Here is a 22063-nt window from a genome sequence, read left to right on the forward strand (position 1 = left end):
TTGTTTTTTTAGGAGTAACCCATGTAGATTTATTGCCATATCAGCTCTTTTGAGCAAGTAAATCACCTTTAGAGTCTCCAGGTTACAATAGATTCGATACATTATGGATATTTTTGGTGTTGACGGAGGCATAAGTCTAGACGGCGGTGCAGTAGGAGGTAGAGCAGGTTTCTTCTTCCCAGTGAATATTTGGCATAGTTGCAGACCTGTAGCGATGTTTTTGTCAATCAGAGTCCCTTCAAAAGGTCACACACTCATTGTGTCTTGGCTGCATTGTCTCATCGGCTATTCTAGTCTGTCCTGCATATGAACTGGTAGGCATTTGTTTCTGTGGAGCTGAATCTCATGCAGGCCTGCTGAATCCAGCATATAAAGCCAGTTGAGTATTGGTGCTTTTTATGAGGTTTTTTGTGCCTTAATGTGTGCTTAATTTTCTTTTTTTTGCATTTTGTCTTGCCTTTTTTTTGTGTGTTTTAAACTTTTAAAGAAAAATTCATGTTTCTCACAACTTTAAATCATATTTTTGGTGGTTTTGACCATCATTTCTATTGATTGTGATAACACTGTACTTGCCGAACTAATTGCTGTGATCTATAAAACAAGTCAGACGGGACGAGAAATACAAGCAGCGAGGTCTTAAAACAAACAGCCCCAAGTTAGTCAAACTAATTAAGAGGAGAAATTGAAAGTGAACAGTGAACTTATTACACATAATGGTAATAATCACATATTAAAGACTTTTTGGTTACATTTTCACCGGTGTAACAGGTGTGTAGTGTAGACACACTTTAGAGCATTTCGGTGGCATCTTGGCTGCTGAACTGCTAAGCACGCTAACTCAAATTCACCACGACTTCAACACCACAGACAGGTTGTAGTTGCTGTGTCAGTGGACCAATCACATGTTGCATTAAATCGAAGAACGCTCACATTGATTGGCTGTGAGCAAGTCCGTACAAATAGTCATATTTTCTAGCTCTGGGTGCAAAAAGGATGGATTGCAGGTATCATTTGATGGGAGAAGTTTCAATACTACTTGGTATCGATTTATTTCGCCCGATTCCTGATATCCAGCCCTACTGGTTGCACTAACTTTCAGTTTAACCTCACATTTAAAGCCATTTAGATAATTGGGCTGAATTGTTGGCGTGTTTATAACCTGTGTGATCTTGTTTCCTCGTGTTACCTGCTCTGACTCTGCTAAAGCAAAGTCACCATCTTCTCAGATCTCAGCAGTTTATGATAACAGTGTTATCATAATCAACAGAAATAATGATCCGAACTTGGCAACAAAGACCCAAGTTGAACCAAACCTGAATTATCCTTTAATATCAAGCTGCAGGTGATAATTAGCTGCATTAATTAATCACTTTTTCATACTAAAACATGTATAACTTCTTGTAGTATGTCTTATATTTCCTCTTTATTTTAACTGATACATATCAATAGATAAAGTCTGTCTCATCTCAACTATTGTCTAGAGGGCAAGGTTATATATTTTAAGCTACATATAATGCAATAATAATACTGAATGTAGCAACCATAGAAATTATACATTATCTAAACCCCAGTAAGCATCAACTGGAAGTAGAGAGAAACACACTAAATCCAGACACCTCCTATCTCTTAAACTCTGTAAGACATTTTTCAGTAATGTAAACATACACAGTAATGTCTTTGAGCTATTTATTTGATAAGTTAATAACTACTTCTATTTTCTACAACAGTCTAAATGCAAATATATAAAAGATAAACACATAAAAACACCAAACTTTTATGTGAGCAGCTCTGATAGTCTCATCCTGTATTCATGGGTCCGGTGGGGCAGAACAAACAAACAGACTTGCTCCCGCCATAAAAAACAAAAATAAAATTGGAGGTGAAATATATTGTGTGTGGCTTCGGCTAAAGAGGAGTTTGTGTGACTCGTCATAACAATAAGTTACATCACCCTGCAGCCATGTTGGGAGTCAACAACATGCTATTGTAATCACATAATAGATGATTGTAATCAAATGATTGCCCCAGCAAATGAGCTGTGTGTTATATTGGGAATGCAATCAAGATCATGAGTTCTAGAAATAGAGGAGGGGGGGGGGGGTATTGAACGGGTCTCTGACCACGTCTCCTCTTCTCTTTCTTCCCCCCCGCAGGTTTGATTTTCTCCCGTGGTGTATGTGTGGAGCGTGCCACACACCCACTCCACAACAACGACGGCTTTTGCTTGCATCTTCCAGTGTTTCTTCTGTCACCAAGTCCAGCAGAGCTGCAACTCTTCCAGTGCCAGCCCTGACACCAGCGAAGAGCCCTGCCCAACTGACATGGTGAAGATGACCAAGTCGAAGACCTTCCAGGCTTACTTGCCGAATTGTCATCGCACCTACAGCTGCATCCACTGCCGGGCGCACCTGGCCAATCACGACGAGCTCATCTCAAAGGTATGACACGTGCACGGTCCAATCATCCATGTCATTCATATGAAACCCCCCCCCCCCCCCCCCTTGACAATTCAACTGGTCCGACTATATTTATATACATGATGAAGGGCTGCAGGGATTTGCAGTTGTGTCACAAATCTCCCATCAGCCACTTCGTGAAGGTCAGCTAATGAGAAATCATACAGACATGTAAGAGATACTTGAAATATATTCATCAGCTGTGAGTGTTGATCCACTTATTAATGTTTATAAATAAAAGTGGATAGTCCGACATGGCAGATGTGGTTGTAAATGTAGGTTAGTGTGTCACAGACATCGTTTCTTCTTGCAGACACGTAACGTGAGAAGAGAGTTTAAAGAAGTTGAACAAACTGCTAGCTAAATAACCAGCGGGTTGTTTGCTATGAATAGCAAACAGCGTTAATGTTTTGAGGTTGTTGTTTTTTTCGCTATCGCTAACAGTTGTGTCTATCACATCATGTGGTGACAAACAACCCTTAAAACAGATGAAATTACCACAATAATAACCTGCTGAAATGTACTTTAAAGCTTATTTATGGACTAAACTAACTGACAGATAAGTGGCGCAGATATATTGAGGTGCAGTGACACCAAAGCTAACAAAATCAATTAATTTAGTGATTTAATTAGACTTTTGTGACCTTTGGCTTTCACATATGTGCTGTGGACCGATAGTAAACTCTTCTGTGATGCATGAAAGAGTCAATTTGTGCTTCTGTTGCTTTTTTTTTTCGTTGAAATGTACAAAAACAGTCAAAACTGAAAACATTGCTGTGACTTTCTGAACAACTTTGGTGACCTCAGAGACTAACTTTAAAAATATCTGATGAAATATACGAGTTGTTTTTGTTTTTATTCTGTCGTGTGTTGTCCTTTTTTATATTTAACCTGCTGAGTTTCATGGTCAAAGAGGTTGTTTTAAGAAGGTGAAACTAATGATCGTCCTCATTTATCTCATTTATCTATGAACTGTATTTTTAGATTCATCAATTAATAGTTCAGTCTTTTTACAACGTCACAAAGTAAACACATATTCATGCAGTTTTCCGTGTGAAATACAGCTAAACAAATGTTTGACGTGTACATATGAGCTGTTGACTCATAGCAAACAATCAAGAGTGTTAACCTTTAAAAAGAGCAAAGAGTCCACAACAGAAGGAAGTATCACTGTACAATCTACTTTTATAAATAACCTGCCGAGCATCTCTTGAACTGTGTGAACATATGTTTCTGTTGGCAACCAAGTCGGCTAACTTGGAGAGCTACTGCGACTGACTGTTTCCAGTTGGTTAGGGTCGTCACTCAGTCACCAAACCTGCATCATTTTACAACCTGATTCATGAGGATGAGCTTTGCTAAGTTAACTTTCAGCAAATAGTTGTCTTGTTACACATGAATCAGACACGGAACAACATTTATTTATCTTATTTTAGCTCTGATTTAGTCTCCACCACCTCTTAAATGAATTTCTGGCTCTATCTGGCTCTATTTTCTTCTTACAGGCAAGTCGCTAACTAACTTTTCTGCTGTCTAAATGAGGATTAACTTTGCTGTGTTACTTTCTAGTGTCACCATCACTTTCTTTAAGTTAACTTTTGACACATGAATCAGACATGAAGCAACATTCATTTATCTTATTTTAGCTCTGATTTTGTCTCCACCACCTCCTGAATGAATATTTGACTCTATCTTGACGTTAGATGCTCAACTTTCTCTTACAGCCTGTCACTAACTAACTTTTTTTTGCTACTTGGTGCTGGACAGAAAGTGAGCATTCAGAAACAAGGAACATTTAATCCATAATGACGGACTGTTTCCAGTTGGTTAGGGTCGTCATTCAGTCACCAAACCTGTATCACAACCTGTTTCATGAGGATAAACTTTGCCGTTTCAGTTTCTAGTGTCGCTATCACTTTCTTTAAATTAACCTTTTAACAAACAATTGTCTTTTGACACATGAATCGGACACGAAGCAATATTCATTTATCTTATTTTAGCTCTGATTTCGTCTCCACCACCTCTGGAATTAATCTCTGGCTCTATCTCGCTATTAGATTGTCTACTTTCTCTTACAGCTGGTCGCTAACTAACTTTTTTGCTGTTTAAATGAAGATAAACTTTGCTATGTCACTTTCTGGTGTAGCTATCACTTTTTAAAAAATTAACTTTTAACAAACAATTGTCTTTTGACGCATTCATTTTATGTTATTTTAGCTCTGATTTTGTCTCCACCACCTCCTGAATGAATATTTGACTCTATATTGCCGTTAGTTGCTCTACTTTCTAAGTTTTTTGCTACTTGGTGCTGGACAGAAAATGAACATTCAGAAATAATGACTGTTGTATTTATAATGAATATTCTTTTAATTCAAATTTAATATAGAAATACTGAACGCAGCTTTAAAATAAGCGGTTTTATCCACAGCTCATTAATACCATGTACGTCCAGACTAAGAAGCATAAGCAACATTTAGGACTGCTATTAAGGAGTCTCCTTGTGTTGGTCAGTTGTGGAGAAAAGAGGAGAGCATAAGCTGCTGATAATCCCTTTAAACTAATTAATGAAACACTACATGAGGATTGAAGTGTTTTAAAAATATAATTTATACTCAAATGAAACACTGATAAGTTCCCAGACTCAGTTAGAAATCAAATTGTCTATCTTTTCTCCCCTTCAATCACAGCTGTGGTGACATTTTGGGCCTCGGTTATAAATTCTGACAGCGCTATTTGGAAATGAATAAATCTGAGCCCGACTCAACCTGTGACTTCTCACTCAGAGGGGAGCCAGCAGTGATTGAGTGTTGTCCTCTGGTATTAGTTGTGGCATATGACACTTGGATTTGACAGCTGTGTCATTTTATTTGATGCTCACCTTCGCTGTTGCGCGTGTACCTGTCGGGCTTCTTGCATCTGTGTTTTATTTCTGCTCGTAGATTCTTCTCGGCAGATGACAGTCCCAGCTGCTATTATTACTGGAGTCCTTTCGGCGGCGAACAAAAAGAGAGCCGGTCTGTCTTTCAAGTCTTTTCTGCTGGGGTTATTTTTGTTGGGTTTTTTTGTAAATTGAAAAAAAAATCCAAACTGCAAACACTGCTGTGGCTCGGTGAATGTAACCTCAGAGGCTTACTTTCATAATATCAGATGAAAAATCAGGACAGTCTGGCTGCAGATCTGCCTCACTGCCCACGTTTCCTCTGAACAGAGTTGTGTTTGTTTTTATTTGTCTCCTCTTTGTCATCTACACTCATCTAACCTGCAGAGTTTCAGAGTGGTCTGAGGGGTTTCTTTAGGGTAGCGACTAATGAATGGCGTCATTGTCGGCTGATTTATGGATTGTTAGTAATTGTTTAGCTGTGAAAATGTCACCGTTCTAGTTACTCCCCAAAACTGAAGAGATCCGATATAAAATAGAGGAAAAACTTCAAAAAATCAGATAAGAGAGGCTTTAAACAAATAATGGTATTTTTATTTGGTAAATTACTTTAAATGATTAGTTGATTTTCTGTCAGTCAACTAAACATTTCAGCTGTAGAGGTTGTCGACACTTTGTTTTAGAAATCTTTGACTTTACATCAAGTTACCGTTTCCAACCCGCTGAATTGGTTGCAGAGGAGATTTAATTAGTTAATGTTTCTATTGGCTTAGAAGTAATCAATTACTCCTTTTGTTATCAGTAGATTGGTGCGATGAAGCTTCCTGATACTGCACTTCTTCCCTCTTAACCTTAAATTTTAGGAAATGCATTATCATCACTGTCATCTTCATCATCTGTACCTCCAGAGTGGATTATTAGCGTCATTAGAAATAAGACATTTTAATTGTTGAATCCAGAGTTTCTGTCAGACTGTTGCCAGAGAAAATCTCCTCTGTGAAGACTGAGACCTGCAGAGAATCTAAATGACAGTTTCTTATAAGTGTCAAAAAAGTGTCTTAAGAAGTGCCGGTCTGCATTTAAAAGGAGTCCTTCTCAAACTTAATATTCTTTTAAAAGATTCTCAGAGGGGAAAGTTAATATGCTATTGTGAGAAAAAGCCTTGACATTGATTTTGAGTTAAAAAGTCTTTTCACACATGACTCTCCGTGTCCTTTAATGTCCGATTATTCAGCAACTCAAAGTGGTTTTTCATCTGTAGTTGTGCTGTAATATGCACCATTATGCCAGCTTGCAAAAAAAACTTCCATGCACATTGTTATGCAGATTGTCAATTTGCACATAAATCAGAGTGAAATGCCAAAATCTAACCGCACATACTCTAGATAGTATTGTTTGGATGAGGTGGAAAAGTTGGCATATTGAAGAAGTTATTAAACTGCAGTCAAAACATTAATGTCATGATGTCACTCTTTGCTCCAGGCTCCAATCCAACAGATAGACCAAAAAAAAACAACAATAAAAGCAACATATAATGATGTATCGTGTTGCTGATGCAGATTTAATATAAGTTATTTATATTTAGTGTACTTTTTTTTACATTTTTGTGCAGCTGATACACAGTTTTGTGTATGCAAAAGTACATTTTGGACCATAAAATAGGGATTTGTGAATGTTTTATCTTTCATAAATAAATATAATACACTCTGTTTGCTCTCTGACAGCTTCAGTAAGGATTAATTAAACATTTATTAAAGACTGATGAATGTGAATTGGTGTTGAGACTAATTATGAGTCAGAATTTTTACATTTAAGAATTTTAAAAACACCATATACGCATTTCTTTTAGCTGAACTTTTCCTAAAGTGACTCACAGTATAACAAAAATGGAAATAAAATGCATAATTTTTTACATTTTTGTGCAGCTTTACACAGTTTTGTATATGTAAATGTACTAAATTTAAAAAATGTTATTTTAAAAATGTTCTCCTGGACCATAAAATAGTGATTTGTGAATGTCTTATCTTTCATTAATAAACAGAATACACTAATCATTAAGGATTAATTCAACATTTATTAAAGACTGATGAATGTGAATTGGTGTAGAGACTAATTATGAGTCAGAATATGAGCAGTATGTAAGGGTTAATATATTCACATAAAGGTACAGTAGCTGTTGCACTCATTCACGTTTAATTTAGCATCAAAATGTGCTTAACTTTTATGCAACAAGTTAATAGAAAATACAACTAACTACTTTATTTTTCTAGGAATCCATAAAGGCCTCGATCACACCAACATTTACGATGCTCCGTCAAGTTCAGCTGATTTTAAACACAGTCAGAGCTTCAAGAGGATTCGCTTCACTTATAGAAATGAGTCAGAACTTGCGATTTAAATTCACTGAGTGCAACTTTGAACCGCGACACGCTGTTCTGCACCGTGGTTACACTTTAAATCAAGGAAGTTGTTTTAGATAATAAAGTTTCACACAGTGCTTCTCTAGTTTAAAACCCTTCTGTGGTTTTTGTTGTGTACTCAGCTGTAACACTTCTAGTTGTATCTCATTGTTTCGCTTTTGTTCTTAATTAGCCAGATACTAAAAGTTATTACAGTGCTGTCGTCTGTTGTGTAATATATCTCTTTGGTTATTTAATCATTGTACCTGTATATTAATTGATGTTTTTGCCCATGTATTGTCAAGTTTTGCCACAATAAGAAGCTCCTTTTTATGATTTTCCACCAGTATAAAGGGACTGTGTTCTTAATTTGTTCTTAATTTGTGTATGTTTCTTTATTTCTGCAGCCACACTGCAAATCAGTAATCCTTTAGGGGATAATTAAGTAAATTCCCTTCAGATCTTCAGATGTTCCTCTGAGTAAAAAAGCACACTGGATCTACAATAGCAGGACATGATTATTATTTTCTGTTTCCTTCCTTTTTGATATGTTTCCAAAGATCATTGTTAACACTCAACAGCATGAGGATATATGTGAATGATCCTCTTATCATCGTCCTACACTTCCTCCTCCACCACGAAGCTACTTCAGAGTCCTTATTAAAAAGTCGATACTTTCCGCTAGGATCCTCAGAAATACAACTTTGAACCTCCATGAATCACATCTGATACAAATCCTCCCACAACCTGTCCTCTGTGATTATCTTCACTTCTAGCGAAATTGTTTTTTTACCGTAAACACACACACACACACACACACACACACACACACACACACACACACACACACACACACTCTCACACTTTATTTTACAGTCAGATCACAGAGGGATGATAAAGATTCAGTCCATTTGCCCAAAATGAAATTGTCCTGCCAGGTCTGGTCATTTATCTGCCTACAGACAGTGATGAATCAGAACCTGAGTGAAGTACGAGCTGAGACTGTGATGCTTCATATTAAAGGATGTAACAGTGCAATTTGTTAAAGGACTTCTGGGTATTGAAGTCCTCATTGTCCAAACAGTTTGCCAGCCCTTCGTTGACATTTGGAGCCACACACACACACAAAAAACATCCAAAGTTGCCAAGAGGTTCTTTAATTCTAACCGCATATCGACAGCCGGTGAGCAAAGAGTGAGTAAAGTTTATAAACTATCAGATTGAACCAGAGTCTCCCTCCGACTGAAGCGATGACCTTTTATGTGTTTATAATAAGATAGCGACAGTGTGTCACCCCACTGTGAGTCGCGCTCTCTCACCACGAGCTAAGCTGATTATTCAAATGGCAAAGATGATCAATCTGCGCGCTCACCCATCTCCATGTCGAAATCCATTTGCCTCCCGCGGCTCTGAGGCTTGGAAGCTCGCAGCTTGTTAGTGGAAAGCAGGAAGAGGAGCTCGGTAAGCAGCTCCCACCACCACCAGACTGTGTCCTGTCAGTCGGATCAGAGGCCTCGAGATGGTAATTTTGTGGTGTTACGAGGTCTGCACGAGGAATTCGAACGTCTTTAATTGTTAAACACCGTCGTAATTCAAGCTGATGCACCCTTTTTGGCGACCATCCTCATTTATCTTTGCCTCAGTTAACCTCCAGAGCTGTGAAATACATGCAGATTTATTGCCCCACAGCAGAGACTTTTGGTTTATGAGGGTACCGGTGAGGCTTTAGTTGCTCCTGTGCTGCAGCAAATCTTCACCAGTATCATTGTCTTATGACTCCACATGGACTTGAATGAGTTTGGAAAGGCTAAATAATGGAAAGGCTCTTGTAAATTTGTTGGCTGTGATGCAAGGGTGTAAAGCGTGCCGACCATCTACCATTAAACCTCTGCCAAAAACACCCAACTCAGAGGTCAGCTGTTAAAGCGGCGGCTTGTAAATGAGGTTTGTTTGGTTGGTTTCGGAGGCGGCCGGGAGCTCGAGGGCACTTGTGTCTGAGGAAAATAGTCAGTAGTACCTACGTGCCTCGGAAGCACAGTTTAATAAGAGTGTGGACCTTTTGGAAATCTCACAATTTGATTCAAATTCAAAGCAGATTCTCAGAGAAGGAGGCTCTATTCTCATTCCTTTGCTTCAGGGTTTTTGAGGTGAGAGACTGAACACTGAGTTATTTTCTTCACCTCAGAGCTGGTTTAAGTGGTTTAATACTGCAGTGTGTGAAGGTCAGCTGGTCTCATTTGTTACTGCTGGAGTTCACTGCACATTAGTCTCTGAGTGGCCAAGTGTTGGAGAGGAACTAGTTACATGTAACGATGTGACGTCAATACGTAATTAAATTAGTTGCTGATGAAAATGTTGATGATTACAAAGGGGATTACATCTGAAGTCAAACCTTTAAGATTTTACTCAGGAGGGTTTTTTCCTCATTTTTTAATATTTAACATGTTACTGAATACATATATTACTGTTTTTAATTCTTTGAAATCAATATTTTTGGAAGATTTTGTAAATAAATCATGAGATTAAATGGTGTCACAGTACCAATTAAGCCTTTTTTCATCCAATATCTTTATTTTATATTCCAAAATCTACATGAACTAATGAATACATTTTCAAATGAGAGATAAATGTTGCTTTATAAGAAATGATCTCCCTTATAAATCATGTCAGTATCCATGAAAAACACCTGAATTTAGATTTTGGTGCTTAATGGGAACATTTACCCTAACAGCTGAAAACATTGGTTAGAAAAATTAGAAAAGTCATCAAATGTAATAAGTTACATGACTTTGATGAAGTAATTGAAATAGTTACATTACTTATTACATTTTAAATAGAGTAACTATTAAACTTCCCAACCCTGTGAGTGGAGTGGAGTAGAAAGTCATTAAAGTCATTAAATGAAAACGTGCTTGTAACTTTTGCCTTTTGTAAAGATGAACTACAAGATAACTCCAGTGTGTGCGTGCTGTAGACTGTCTGGATGCTGCACTGCCTCTTCTCGGTTGAGTTCTGCCTTTTTCGGTGCTGTCTGTAACATTTAGAAAATTGATTTTGATTTGTGAATCGATTTCAGAATAATTAGGAGAACCAGGGTTTTTTTTTCTCATCCCTTCTGTTTAATGCTGCAAATGTCAGGCAAAGTTAGTTTTGCATAGAAATGTCATCCAGTAGAAGTTGTTAGTTAGATGTTTGAGCTACTGTACTGCTTTCTCGTGAATGTGATATCTCAGGAACATCTTGAGGGAATCGCTTTAAATTGGGCTCAAGTGTCCACTTAGACTCGAGGATGAACTGATTAGATTTTAGTGGTCAAAAGTCAAAGTCACTCTGACCTCACCAAACACATTTTTTGGCCATGATTCATACTCAAATTAAGACAAAGTTTCACACACATGTCTAATAGGATAAAGTAATGAAGTGGTGACATTTTATCTACAAAAGGTCAAAGGTCAACTTCACTTTGACATCATAATATACTATAAAAACACTTTTCTGGCCGTTATTTAACAACATAAGTCAGGAACAGGAGGAGAGTATTTGACCATATTTCATATTTTGGATACTGACACTGATCTCGGCGCCCGTCTTAAAACTGGCGGTGACTTTTATTAAATTCCTTCAAAGTCTTCACTAAAAATATGATATGAGTCAGAGGACAGACATCGATGTAAATTGCAGCTTGACTAGTTGATGGAGGCATACGACCGTGAGTATTTATAGTTTGTCGCTGCGAGACTTGATTTTCTAGTAAATTTGTTCCATTAATCACATTTTTGCTTCACTGGCATATTAAAAAAAAAAACTCGAAAAAATAAGTCCCTCAAACTCATCTTTCCTCCCCCTCCTGCTTTAATTTATCTCACAGCAGCCAGTAAAACTCTTCTTCAGCTGCACTTTTTGACCTCCTCATTGTGACTTTGCCTTATTATTATTATGAGCAGCGGCTGACTGTTGCTGTATAAGTGACAAATAATTAGATGAGAGCAAGATATATGAGCTCGGGTGTCGGTGCTCAGATGTCACCGTGGGACAGGCTGATGAAGTTAAAGGGTGTTATGTTTGAGTGTGTGCGTGTTTTGCTTTATGAGAGTCACGCCACATTGTTCTCAGAGCTGAGGCTGAAGCAGGAATGTTGGAAAACCAGCAGCACCAGCGGAAGGCTCGACACTGGGAGCGTAGATGAATTGGATTTACTGCTGCACGGTAGCCGCCAGTCTCAGGGAGTTCCCCAGAGTCGACATTAGAAAGCTACATAACACATTTAGCCTAATTTAGCCTGTGGTTCTCTGCTTATACGGGCCTATATTGTTGTGGTGCATTGTTAAAAAATTGCTGCTTGTCGAGTTCATCTTGTCTAGACAAGAAAAACCATTGAAAACTTGCTGCAGGCAGATGTAAATCATGGCTTCCAATACGTATATAGATGTTTATCAGCATAAAGCTACAGATGGCTATAATTAGGTTTGTTGTAGCTAAGGTCATGTGGATGATTTGATCTATTTACGAGTGACTTTAGAATATTTTTAACATCCTACAACTCCCAACATACACCCACATACATATATATACACACACACACACACACACACACACACACACACACACACACACACACACACACACACACACACACACACACACACACACACACACACACACACACACATACACACACACACGCACACACGCACGCACGCATCTTTTGCTGAGACCTTCTGCATAAAAGTAATTTTGCAGTGTGCTTTGTGTAATACAATGCAAATAGCTTTCACAGTGATGTAATTAAAATAAACAAACCACAGAATGCCTTTTAATGAAGTTTTGTTCTTCAATGAACATCAAAGGAAGAGTATCTCTTAACCAGCATTAACTCTAAAATGAGGTATAGTTTAATCTAAATGAGGCCTATTGAACATCATTTCCTAAATATATGAGTATAACCTGTGGCAATAAGTTGGAATGAAGTTGGCTAAAAAGGTCTAACACAAAATTGGGTGATAACAGGAAGGTTAAACAACAGTCAGGAGCTGAAATTAAACACTGAAACATGTTTTTTTTTCTTGCTGTCATCATTCCTCCTCTTCATACTGAGCATTAGAAGATCCTTTTATAATGCATTTACAATGTAAAGTAATGGAGGACCAAATCCACAGTTCTCCTTCTGTGCAAAGTTTATTTCAGGCTAATATGAAGCTTCAGTTTTGTCCGAATGAGTCAAATCAAGTAGATATGTTTCAACGTTACAGTCTTTTTAGTGCCAGAGTCCCTCTTTTTGTTACTATACTTCCACCACAGCTCAACAGGGAAACACTAAGAGGGAATTTGATGCAAAAAAAGACTGTAAAGACTGCTGAAGTGTCATATAAGCTTCACATCAACTTTTAAATGCATTTTTTGGTGCAGAAATGACTGTGTGGTGTGGACTCACTGTGGATTTTGCCCCCCCATCACTTACACTGAAAGCACATTTGAAGGGGATCTTTTAATAACCAGTGTGAACAGGATGAATGATTACAGCGAGGAAAACCTCCTTCAGTCATCATATGGGCTCCTGGCTGACAGACTTGAAAAATCCTTTAAACAAATTTACTGTCAGAGCTCTCCACTGCATATAACAGCCTCGACTGAAATAAAAACTGGACCTGCCAACAACCTCGTTTTATGAAATATTAACCTTCAAAGAGGAAGAACATAGGTGCTATATCCCGCAGTAAAGGCCATATATTAAACAAGGCTATTTTTACATCATCTAATAGTCACAATATGAGATGCATTATGATTAATATGATTGAACTCAGTCAGGCAGTGTCTGAAATTAACTTTCTGACTCTGCTGCCAAGAGAGCTAATAGATGAAAAAAAAAATCCATCTGCCAAGCACATTTTACAGCAGCCAAAATGATGAATTGCCCTTTTGTGTCACATTTCATTGAGACAATAAGGTATCATGTTGAACACTGACTTAAAGAAGAGGCCAGAGCAACATTTGTTTATCTGAGCTTGACAGGAAAGTACGATTTTATTATAATCAATGCAGCTGTTTGCATCTTTGGTGTAACGTTTCAAATTTCACACATCTATTTTCTCGTCTCTGTTTGACACACTTTGCACTGCTGCAACTGCATGCAACAGTTGATGCACTTTATGCTGCTTGGTTTTTCTTAACTATGTGCTCTATTTATTTTCATAGGTTTTTAGGTTATTTAATTATTTATATTAGGGTCTATTTTTATTCTTATTTATTTTGTATGCTGCTGCACCCGAGTAACAAATTTCATTCCTTCACTGAACTGAACTGAACTGCAGTCATTGCAATTGGGCTCTGAGCACTTCCAAAAGCTAGGTGACCTACACTCAACGCTGCACTTGAATGCCTCATGCGTAGACACACAGACGGAGCAGACGCTGCTCTGCTTTCTGTGTCAGACCATCTCGAACGCTCCTATAGTTTCACAGCGCTGTTTAGACATGCATAAAATCACTGTGTGTGGTTCTACACCATATAGGGACAAACATGAGATAGATAGATAGATAGATAGATAGATAGATAGATAGATAGATAGATAGATAGATAGATAGATAGATAGATAGATAGATAGATAGATAGATAGATAGATAGATAGATAGATAGATAGATAGATAGATTGATACTTTATTCGTCCCCTTGGGGAAATTCAGATGTCCAGTAGCTCACACACACACACACACACACACACACACACACACACATACATAAATAAATAAATACAAATATACAAAGAGCAGGTTGAAAAGCAGCCTAAAAACTCAATAAATATATAAGAAAATGACGATATGATTGTGTGAGACAGTTAAGAGGAGGATAAATCTTATAGTATTGCAGTGCCCCTTATTGTAAAGCCTGAAGGCATACCAGATATTTTACAATTTTGGTGCAAAGATTAATCCGCCAGTGTGGCACATCACCTTCTGAGATTTACTCGCCAGACAGAAAATCTCCCCGTATTTGGCATTAGCAGTAACAAACCTCTCCAGACTTTGCTCACACCACCAAACACAGCATCTGTAATATATTCAGCCTTTCAGCACCAGTCTGGATGTCTGGAAACAACCAATCTAGTGGAAATGTTTCTCAAAATTCTCAGTATATAATCCTCTCTGTTGGCCTTCAAGGAAGTTTTGGCAAATATTTTCATCCCTCTGCGAGTTAATTTCCTCCCTTTGGCTCAGTCGTGCAGGTGTTTGAACTTTTTTTTAAAAATGCTGTCTTTTTAAAATTTCGAGTTGACTAAACATAAACATGTCAGACTGGATATTTTTTGGGAGTTTTCTTCCTTGTAACTGACCTCAATGTGACGGTTATAAAAATGAGTGCTGCAGCAATAGAAAGTCACATCCTGCTGCTTTACAGAGTGAACTGTTGACTGGGCTGTGTCGTCTTTTTTATTAGGTTAATGCCATAAAGCGACTCTTGACAAATGACCTAATTTGCCTGAATAATCCACTTAAACAATAATTGGATTTGATGAAGGGATCTTCGGCGCACCGGTCTATCTTTTACCTGTTACAGTAAACATGCTGCAAAGTTGTTGTTGGAGTAAAACATCATTCTTCAAACACTGCCTGATAACATCTGACTGACAGGTTGTTAGTTTAATGGACTGACGGGAAAAACACAACTCAACCTGACAGACTGTGACGTATTCATGTAGATCATTGTGTCTCTAATGAGTCAGCACTTTTTAAATCACTGTGACCTGAATGTTTTTAACTTGTACAGCATTGTTTATAATACAATATGCAGCTATTTGAGACAATCAGCACGCTCTTAGCACAATAATGAGGTGCAAAAAAAATCTGACTCAGGTCCAGTGCAGATATTTATTCATAAAGCAAAGTTTTTGGTTGCTAGACGCTCAGCAGGGTAAATGTTTGATACATTTCTGAGCTTTTAATGACATCAGTTAAAGCACATTTGTGTTTTTTTCATGCAAGTACACATGAGAAATCCTGCTCACAAACTACAACGTGTTATAAATCAATGCAGAAAGCACAAAGTCTAAATAATTGGATATGCATATTAGAAGTTACGTCAGCTCCACTTGTGACGAAATGCTGATATCAAAGTCCACATTTAAACTAACAGGATGTACAGTAGAAATCCTGATTAGTGAATCCAGTGCAGCTCTAAGTGAACAATTAGATCAGATCTTTAACCCTTACATACTGTTCAGGGTCAAATGGAAATAAAATGCATCATTTTTTAAATGTTTGTGCAGCTGATACACAGTTTTATATATGCAAATGCACAAGTTTGATCTGTGTTTATTAAACAAAGTCAAAAATCAGCATTCAAACATGTTGATATATTCATCATATTCTATAAAATGTTCTCCTGGACCATTGAATAGTGATTGTGGATGTATTTTAATCAAACAGAAGGATTAATCAAACATTTATTAATGACTTGATTAAAGACTAATTATGAGTCAGAATATGAACAGTATGTAAGGGTTAAAACCATTTTAAACCTTTTTGTTTAATATTTAAATTTATTTAAAAACCTTGAATTGTTTCCTAATACAGGAAGTTGTTTAGTTAGTGCTGCAGTATTAGAACAAGTACAAAATATACAATAATGTAGTACAGTAAAATTAAATAATTGCAATTAGTTATCAACGTTTTTTGGCCCTGTACATAGTTTTGTCTGATGTGATGCATTATAATACTGCAATATACAGGATTAATGATTAATATGAATATTTATTTGTGAAGAGCTTCTATTAAGTGTTAAACTGTAAGTCTGAAAATTGTCTAAAAAGAGTAAAAATGACCATCACCAGATCCTGATTATGTTAAATCTTTAGTTTATAGTGATATAAAATACAGAAAATCTGAATATATTCATATTTAAGAAGCTGAAACTAGTGAATTTTATTTCCATTTTTGCGTGAAAATTAACAAATCAACTATCAAAATAGTTCATCTGTCATTCATCTTATCGTTTCATCACTTTAAAATGATCTGTGTGTCTTTTCTTACATTCTTCATATCATTGTGAACGTGGAAATCAGAAAGAAAAATGTAACATAAACCCCGATATTAATTTTGACCATGCTGCTCACAGATCTATTAATAAGCTCTCTCTATTCTCTGCCACACCTTGTTGGCATGTGTGTGTTCAGTAGTCCGAGGCAGCATCCCCCGGTCTTCAGCATCAACCCTTCTAAGCCGATTATGTTACTTAGGAGAAGATGACACCGTAGTCTGGTGTTTTCCACTACAGACTGCCAAAGCCTGCTCACCCTGTCCATGTTTGATTTGTTATTTTATCCCATATGAAATTTGTGAAGTGCTATTCTCCATGTTTCTTGTAAGTTTTTTGGGGTTTTTCTTCTTTGCACCGTGCGCACAGTTAAATAAGAAATTCATCACCCAGCCATGCGAACGGCACAGTAAGGTGCTTGGAGAAGCTCTGCAGGTTCTGGCAGATTTTCTCCCTGCAGTTCCAGTTTGAGTTGTGGAAATCTCCTGAGCCAGGTATAAAATACTGTCCCAACCCCCCCTCCTGCTCCACCACCTCCCTCCTCCCTCCTCCCCCGTCCATCCACCGAGCTTATGTGCCGAGTCTTCCAGGCATGCCAGCCGGCGAGCAAAGATGCAGATGGAGCAGCCCGAAAGAGAGGATTAACCTGAACACATGGGCCAGGAAGAAGTATGGCAAGCACAGCACCCCTCCCTCCTTCCTCCTCCACCCCCTCTCCCTCCTGCCTTCAACCACCAAAACTAAATATGGGAAGCTTCTGACAGTTTGTTCTTGCAACGAGCCTCAACAGAGAAGAAGTTTTCTCTTTTTCTCTTTTTTTTTTCTGCAGTAAAACTCTCCAACAAACCTCCATTTAATTTGGGATGTTATTGAGAGGCTGTGCAGTCTCTGAAGCACTCCCAGGAATCATGCAGAAAGTTAACCTCAGACTGAACAAACACTCAAACCTCAGCACAGAGAAAGCCTTCCTTCCCAGAGAGAGAGAGAGAGAGAGGGAGAGAGAGAGAGAGAGGGAGAGAGAGAGAGAGAGCGTGACGTTGCTGTTTTATTCTCGGCTGCAAATTAAGTTAAGATGATGCACTGTAGTTTTGTGATAGTCGCAGTTTATGCTATTAAACAAGAGTCCAATTTAAAAAGCAAAAGGCAATAGACCTTCTTTATATGTGTGTTTATAATTGAGAATGAAAACACATTTTTCATTATACTTTCCTGAATATCTCCATTTACAGTGTAGTATTTACAGCATTTATATAAAGGACCAACATACTCTTACCCCTCCTGTCATCTTCGTGTCAATTTTGACCCAGGAGGACAACAGGTGTTAACTCAAAAATGAGGTTTAGTTTCATTTAAATGAGGACTATTGACCATCATTTCCAAAGAATATGTGTAAAACCTGTGGTGATAAGTTGATATGAAGTTGGCTAAAAAGACCTAACATAGAATTGGGTGATAATTTACACCTTATGCGTTAAAATCAGTCAGTTTTGACCCGGATGGACAAAAGTTGCATAGTCGACAGGCAGAAGGGAACAGGAGGGATAAGCTTTGAAAGAGAAACTTGCATTTTTAAACTCTTATCTCAACCAGACCTCTATGTCATAATTGGATGAGTCTCTGTTAGCGTGAAGGACAACAAGACGCAACAGCGACAAGAAAACACCATCACCTCTCTTCTCCTCACCTTCCAACCAAAAAACATGTTAAAAAACAAGAAGAAGAAGAAGAAGATGAAGTGTGAGCACTAAATCCGATCTGACATCTGTTGTTATTGTCAACCTGAGCACACCGCATATCCTCAACATCGCTGTCAGTTCATATTTGAATCAGATATGGGATACATCCTACAGATACAGATCGGAGCATCGTCCTGAAATCAGATCGCAGCGTGTGTAGCAGTTGAGAGCAGAGCGTGAAGGCTTGCCATGTGAACGTGGTCCTGGAACGGAGGACGACGAGGTCTGAATACTGAGGAGGCGGCTGAGTGTTTTATTCAGCATCTTGGCTTCATCCCACCCATTAGGCTGATGGAAGACCCCCCCCCCCCCCCCCCCCCCCTCCCCCTTCTCTAATGGATTGATCACACTTTTCATTTCTAGCCATTAACAGAGGCCGTTCCTTTTAGCTCTTTTTGTTTCCCCCTCCCCTCCAACTGGGAGTTTGCCAAGACTATGATGGTTTACATGTGACTGGAGTGACTCTTGACAGACTAGTTGATTTAATGTTTGTGTTCTCTGTCACATTCTTTATATTATAATTAAGCCGAGTCAGCAAAGTTTGTTTAACTATTTATCAGCTGTGATAGCCAAGCGGCTCCAGAGATGATAAGGTTGGTTAATTGGTGCATCACTTAACCCCTTACATACTGGTTGGGTCAAATTTGACCCATATTGACATTTGACAGCTGTAAAAACACCACAGATGTCTTAATTTTACTCTGAAATTTGACGATTTTTCCTAAAGTGGCCTAACATGCATGAAAATGAAATATAAAAAAAAAAAAAAGGATACTTTTGTATAGGTGCCACAAATGTTTTCGTTAAATAAATAGTTAATAGTTTTAATACGTTTGTTTGTATGATATAGCAGTGAAGACTGATGACTCTAATGGTTCTACAATAAACCCCACAGCTCCGTAAAGTTCTTGTCATTTTCACTTCCAATAAAATAACATTTAAATAATTATTACTATGTTATATTTCCATGTCTTAGGTAAAATAGGACATGATATTGTGCGATAGTAGGTGTCTTTTCTCCAAAAACAAGTGAAAAAAAAACAAACACTCTCTCTGCTCTCTGAAACATTAATCAAGGTTTAATCACCTCATTTATTGATCAGTCAGATCAGCTATTAATGCTTTTTAAACAGATCTGTGGTTCAAAATGTGATAAAGAACGTTTTTTATGAGGGGATTCTTAGACTGGGTCAAAACTGACCCTGAACACACTGCTAGGGTGCAGAATATGAACAGTATGTAAGGGTTAAGTCCAGAGAAAAATATTTCCACAATTTTTGAAATAATTGGCATTAAATTGGGTTTATGCATTCATGTCACCCTTATAAAAAATGTAATTACTTTGGTGATCCTCTGACTTTTTATCTGGTGCAATAATCAGCTCAAATACTCTGCATCAGCTGTACTTCTGGTAATTAGTTTAATTTTAGCACGCTAACATGATACATGACACCTGCTAAATATCAGCATGGTTGAATTGTCATAGTGACCATATTTGCATGCTAATTTTAACGTTAAGCTCAAAGCAGCCCTGTCCTTGTCCGTTTTGGAGATGTACTCCTGAGTGAAACATGGACAGGATGCATGTGATTCTCTTTATACCACACTGGGAGCCAGTTGCACCAGCAGGTCTTAAGTTAAGTCAGTCATAGGTTGGCGTTGTAAGTCCGGCCTAATAGATATGCCGGTTGTACCATCTAGGATTAAGCCGTCTTCTCTCTAAGACCAGGGGTAAATCTTGCTCCGAGTCAGGTGCAGGCGTGTAGTCAAAATATTTTCCTTGCCCAGAAGGTCTTTCCACTATTCCTGTACATCATTTTCTGAACCAAGGCTGCTGCCTGAGTCTGAGTAATCATTTATGGCCCCCCATTACTTTTCTTCAAGTCGACTGCTTCTTCTTATTTGTTCTAACGTTGGACTGCTTTGCAATCAGGGTTTTCTTGTTGCCGGCTTTACAGCTCTATTAATTTTCTTTTCTTTTCTGTCTCAATGTCCGTGAAATTGCCTTTTCTTTTTCTTAGATCTTCTATTACTCTGCCACGAATTAGAGATGATTAGCTGTAAATTTAAAAAGTCAGCAGGAGACCGTTGGATAATGTATCTTAGTAACGCACGCTGCTCGTGTGGGCGTTCATGTGGATGTGCATCGCTAAGATCGGGCGTAGTTAAGACTAAATGCAACCAACGTAAAGTCCATTGTAGATGATGTAGATTTAACAAATTTGGACCAGGCTTATTAAAGACAAGTGGTACAACCCATCACAGGCGTCCTCATTGGCGGACATGGTCACACACACATTTGTGAGCATGTGCAGTCACACATAGACCCTCACATGCAGATACAGAAAGTATAAATTGGCTTAAAGGTGCAGTGTGTCGAATTTAGTGGCAGAAATGGAATATAATATTCATAAGTATGTTTAAATTAGTGTGTAATCACCAGAAAATAAGAACTGTTGAGTTTTCGTTACCTAAGAATGAACCCTTTATACCTACATATGGTCCTCTTGTACAGAGCCCACCATGTTGCACCCCCAAAGCTAATTGCTACTGCCACCTGGTCACAGTGCATTGCTCCCCAGCTATAATGTGTTGCTCCCCGGCCGCAGCTCACTACGCCTAATGGTGTTAAATTGGTGCTCCCCCCTGCCCCCATCCCCCACAGTGCCAGTGTTTTTATCCCTTCATTTAAACCCTTTAAAATAATGGAAATGTGAATTTATCATGAGAATCATTATAGAGAAGTCATTCCACATGTCAGAAATAACATTAACATGCATAAATTATCTTTTACGATCAGCAGATGTTACATTTTTAAGTGTTAAAGATAAACGACTGTAAAATAATCCCAAATCTGTACGATCAAAGGAGGATTAGATCTTTTAAGTATCTTAAATGTCTGTCTACGTGTAGCGTTGCGTGTTTTGGTAGCGCTGTAGAAAATACTATACGTGTAAGACTAATAATAACACATGTTTAATCCTTAAAAATACTTACCTAACACTGAATTGAATTGTAGCCTTTGGGTTTAAGTTGGAGCTGAACCCTCACCTACAACAGTTGGCATCTGTTGAGAGACAGATGGTAAAAGTCGACCTCAGCAGGTTTGTTAATAGCTCCGATTTAATCTTTACTTCAGAAGTTGGGTTGATTCATTGTGTGAAACATTTTTCAAAAGGGACTGAAATGAAAAGATTTTTGTGAATTTCTGGTGAAAGCAGATGCATTTGTTTTTTTTCTACCTGTGAGACCACCAGAGAAACACCATCTCTCTCTCTCTGTGTAGTTGAAGCTTTTTTTGCCTCTCAGGATGGATTTGTTTGTTGTGTATTTGGGTCTAAAGGAGCGTATTTCTCTGTTCGAGGTATTGTTCCCCTTCAGTCCCGTGTGGTCAACAGGATTCAGGGATTTTTTTGAGATGTGCTTTGTAGAATTGATTATTTGGGACTGAGCGTTTTTTAAAACAAGTGCATTTGCGGCAGCTTAATGAAACGAGCTCGGTAACCACACTCTCATTTGCTCATGTTTTATTAATCAGTACAAAGAAAAAAATCTTGTATCTGATTC

The 22063-nt window shown here is 38.0% G+C and overlaps 1 protein-coding gene across 1 annotated transcript in view; it reads left to right on the top strand.

Annotated features, from left to right (window-relative positions):
• Positions 1-22063, top strand: part of LOC133979045 (protein yippee-like 1) — a 37776-nt gene that overhangs the window by 4305 nt on the left and 11408 nt on the right. The window contains exon 2 of the mRNA XM_062417463.1: positions 2154-2438. Within this exon, the coding sequence (XP_062273447.1) occupies positions 2322-2438 (117 nt within the window). The 5' untranslated portion in view covers positions 2154-2321. The remainder of the gene's footprint in view (positions 1-2153; positions 2439-22063) is intronic.

The sequence above is a fragment of the Scomber scombrus genome, chromosome 4 (assembly GCF_963691925.1).
Source record: "Scomber scombrus chromosome 4, fScoSco1.1, whole genome shotgun sequence".
Taxonomy (NCBI): Eukaryota; Metazoa; Chordata; class Actinopteri; order Scombriformes; family Scombridae; genus Scomber; species Scomber scombrus.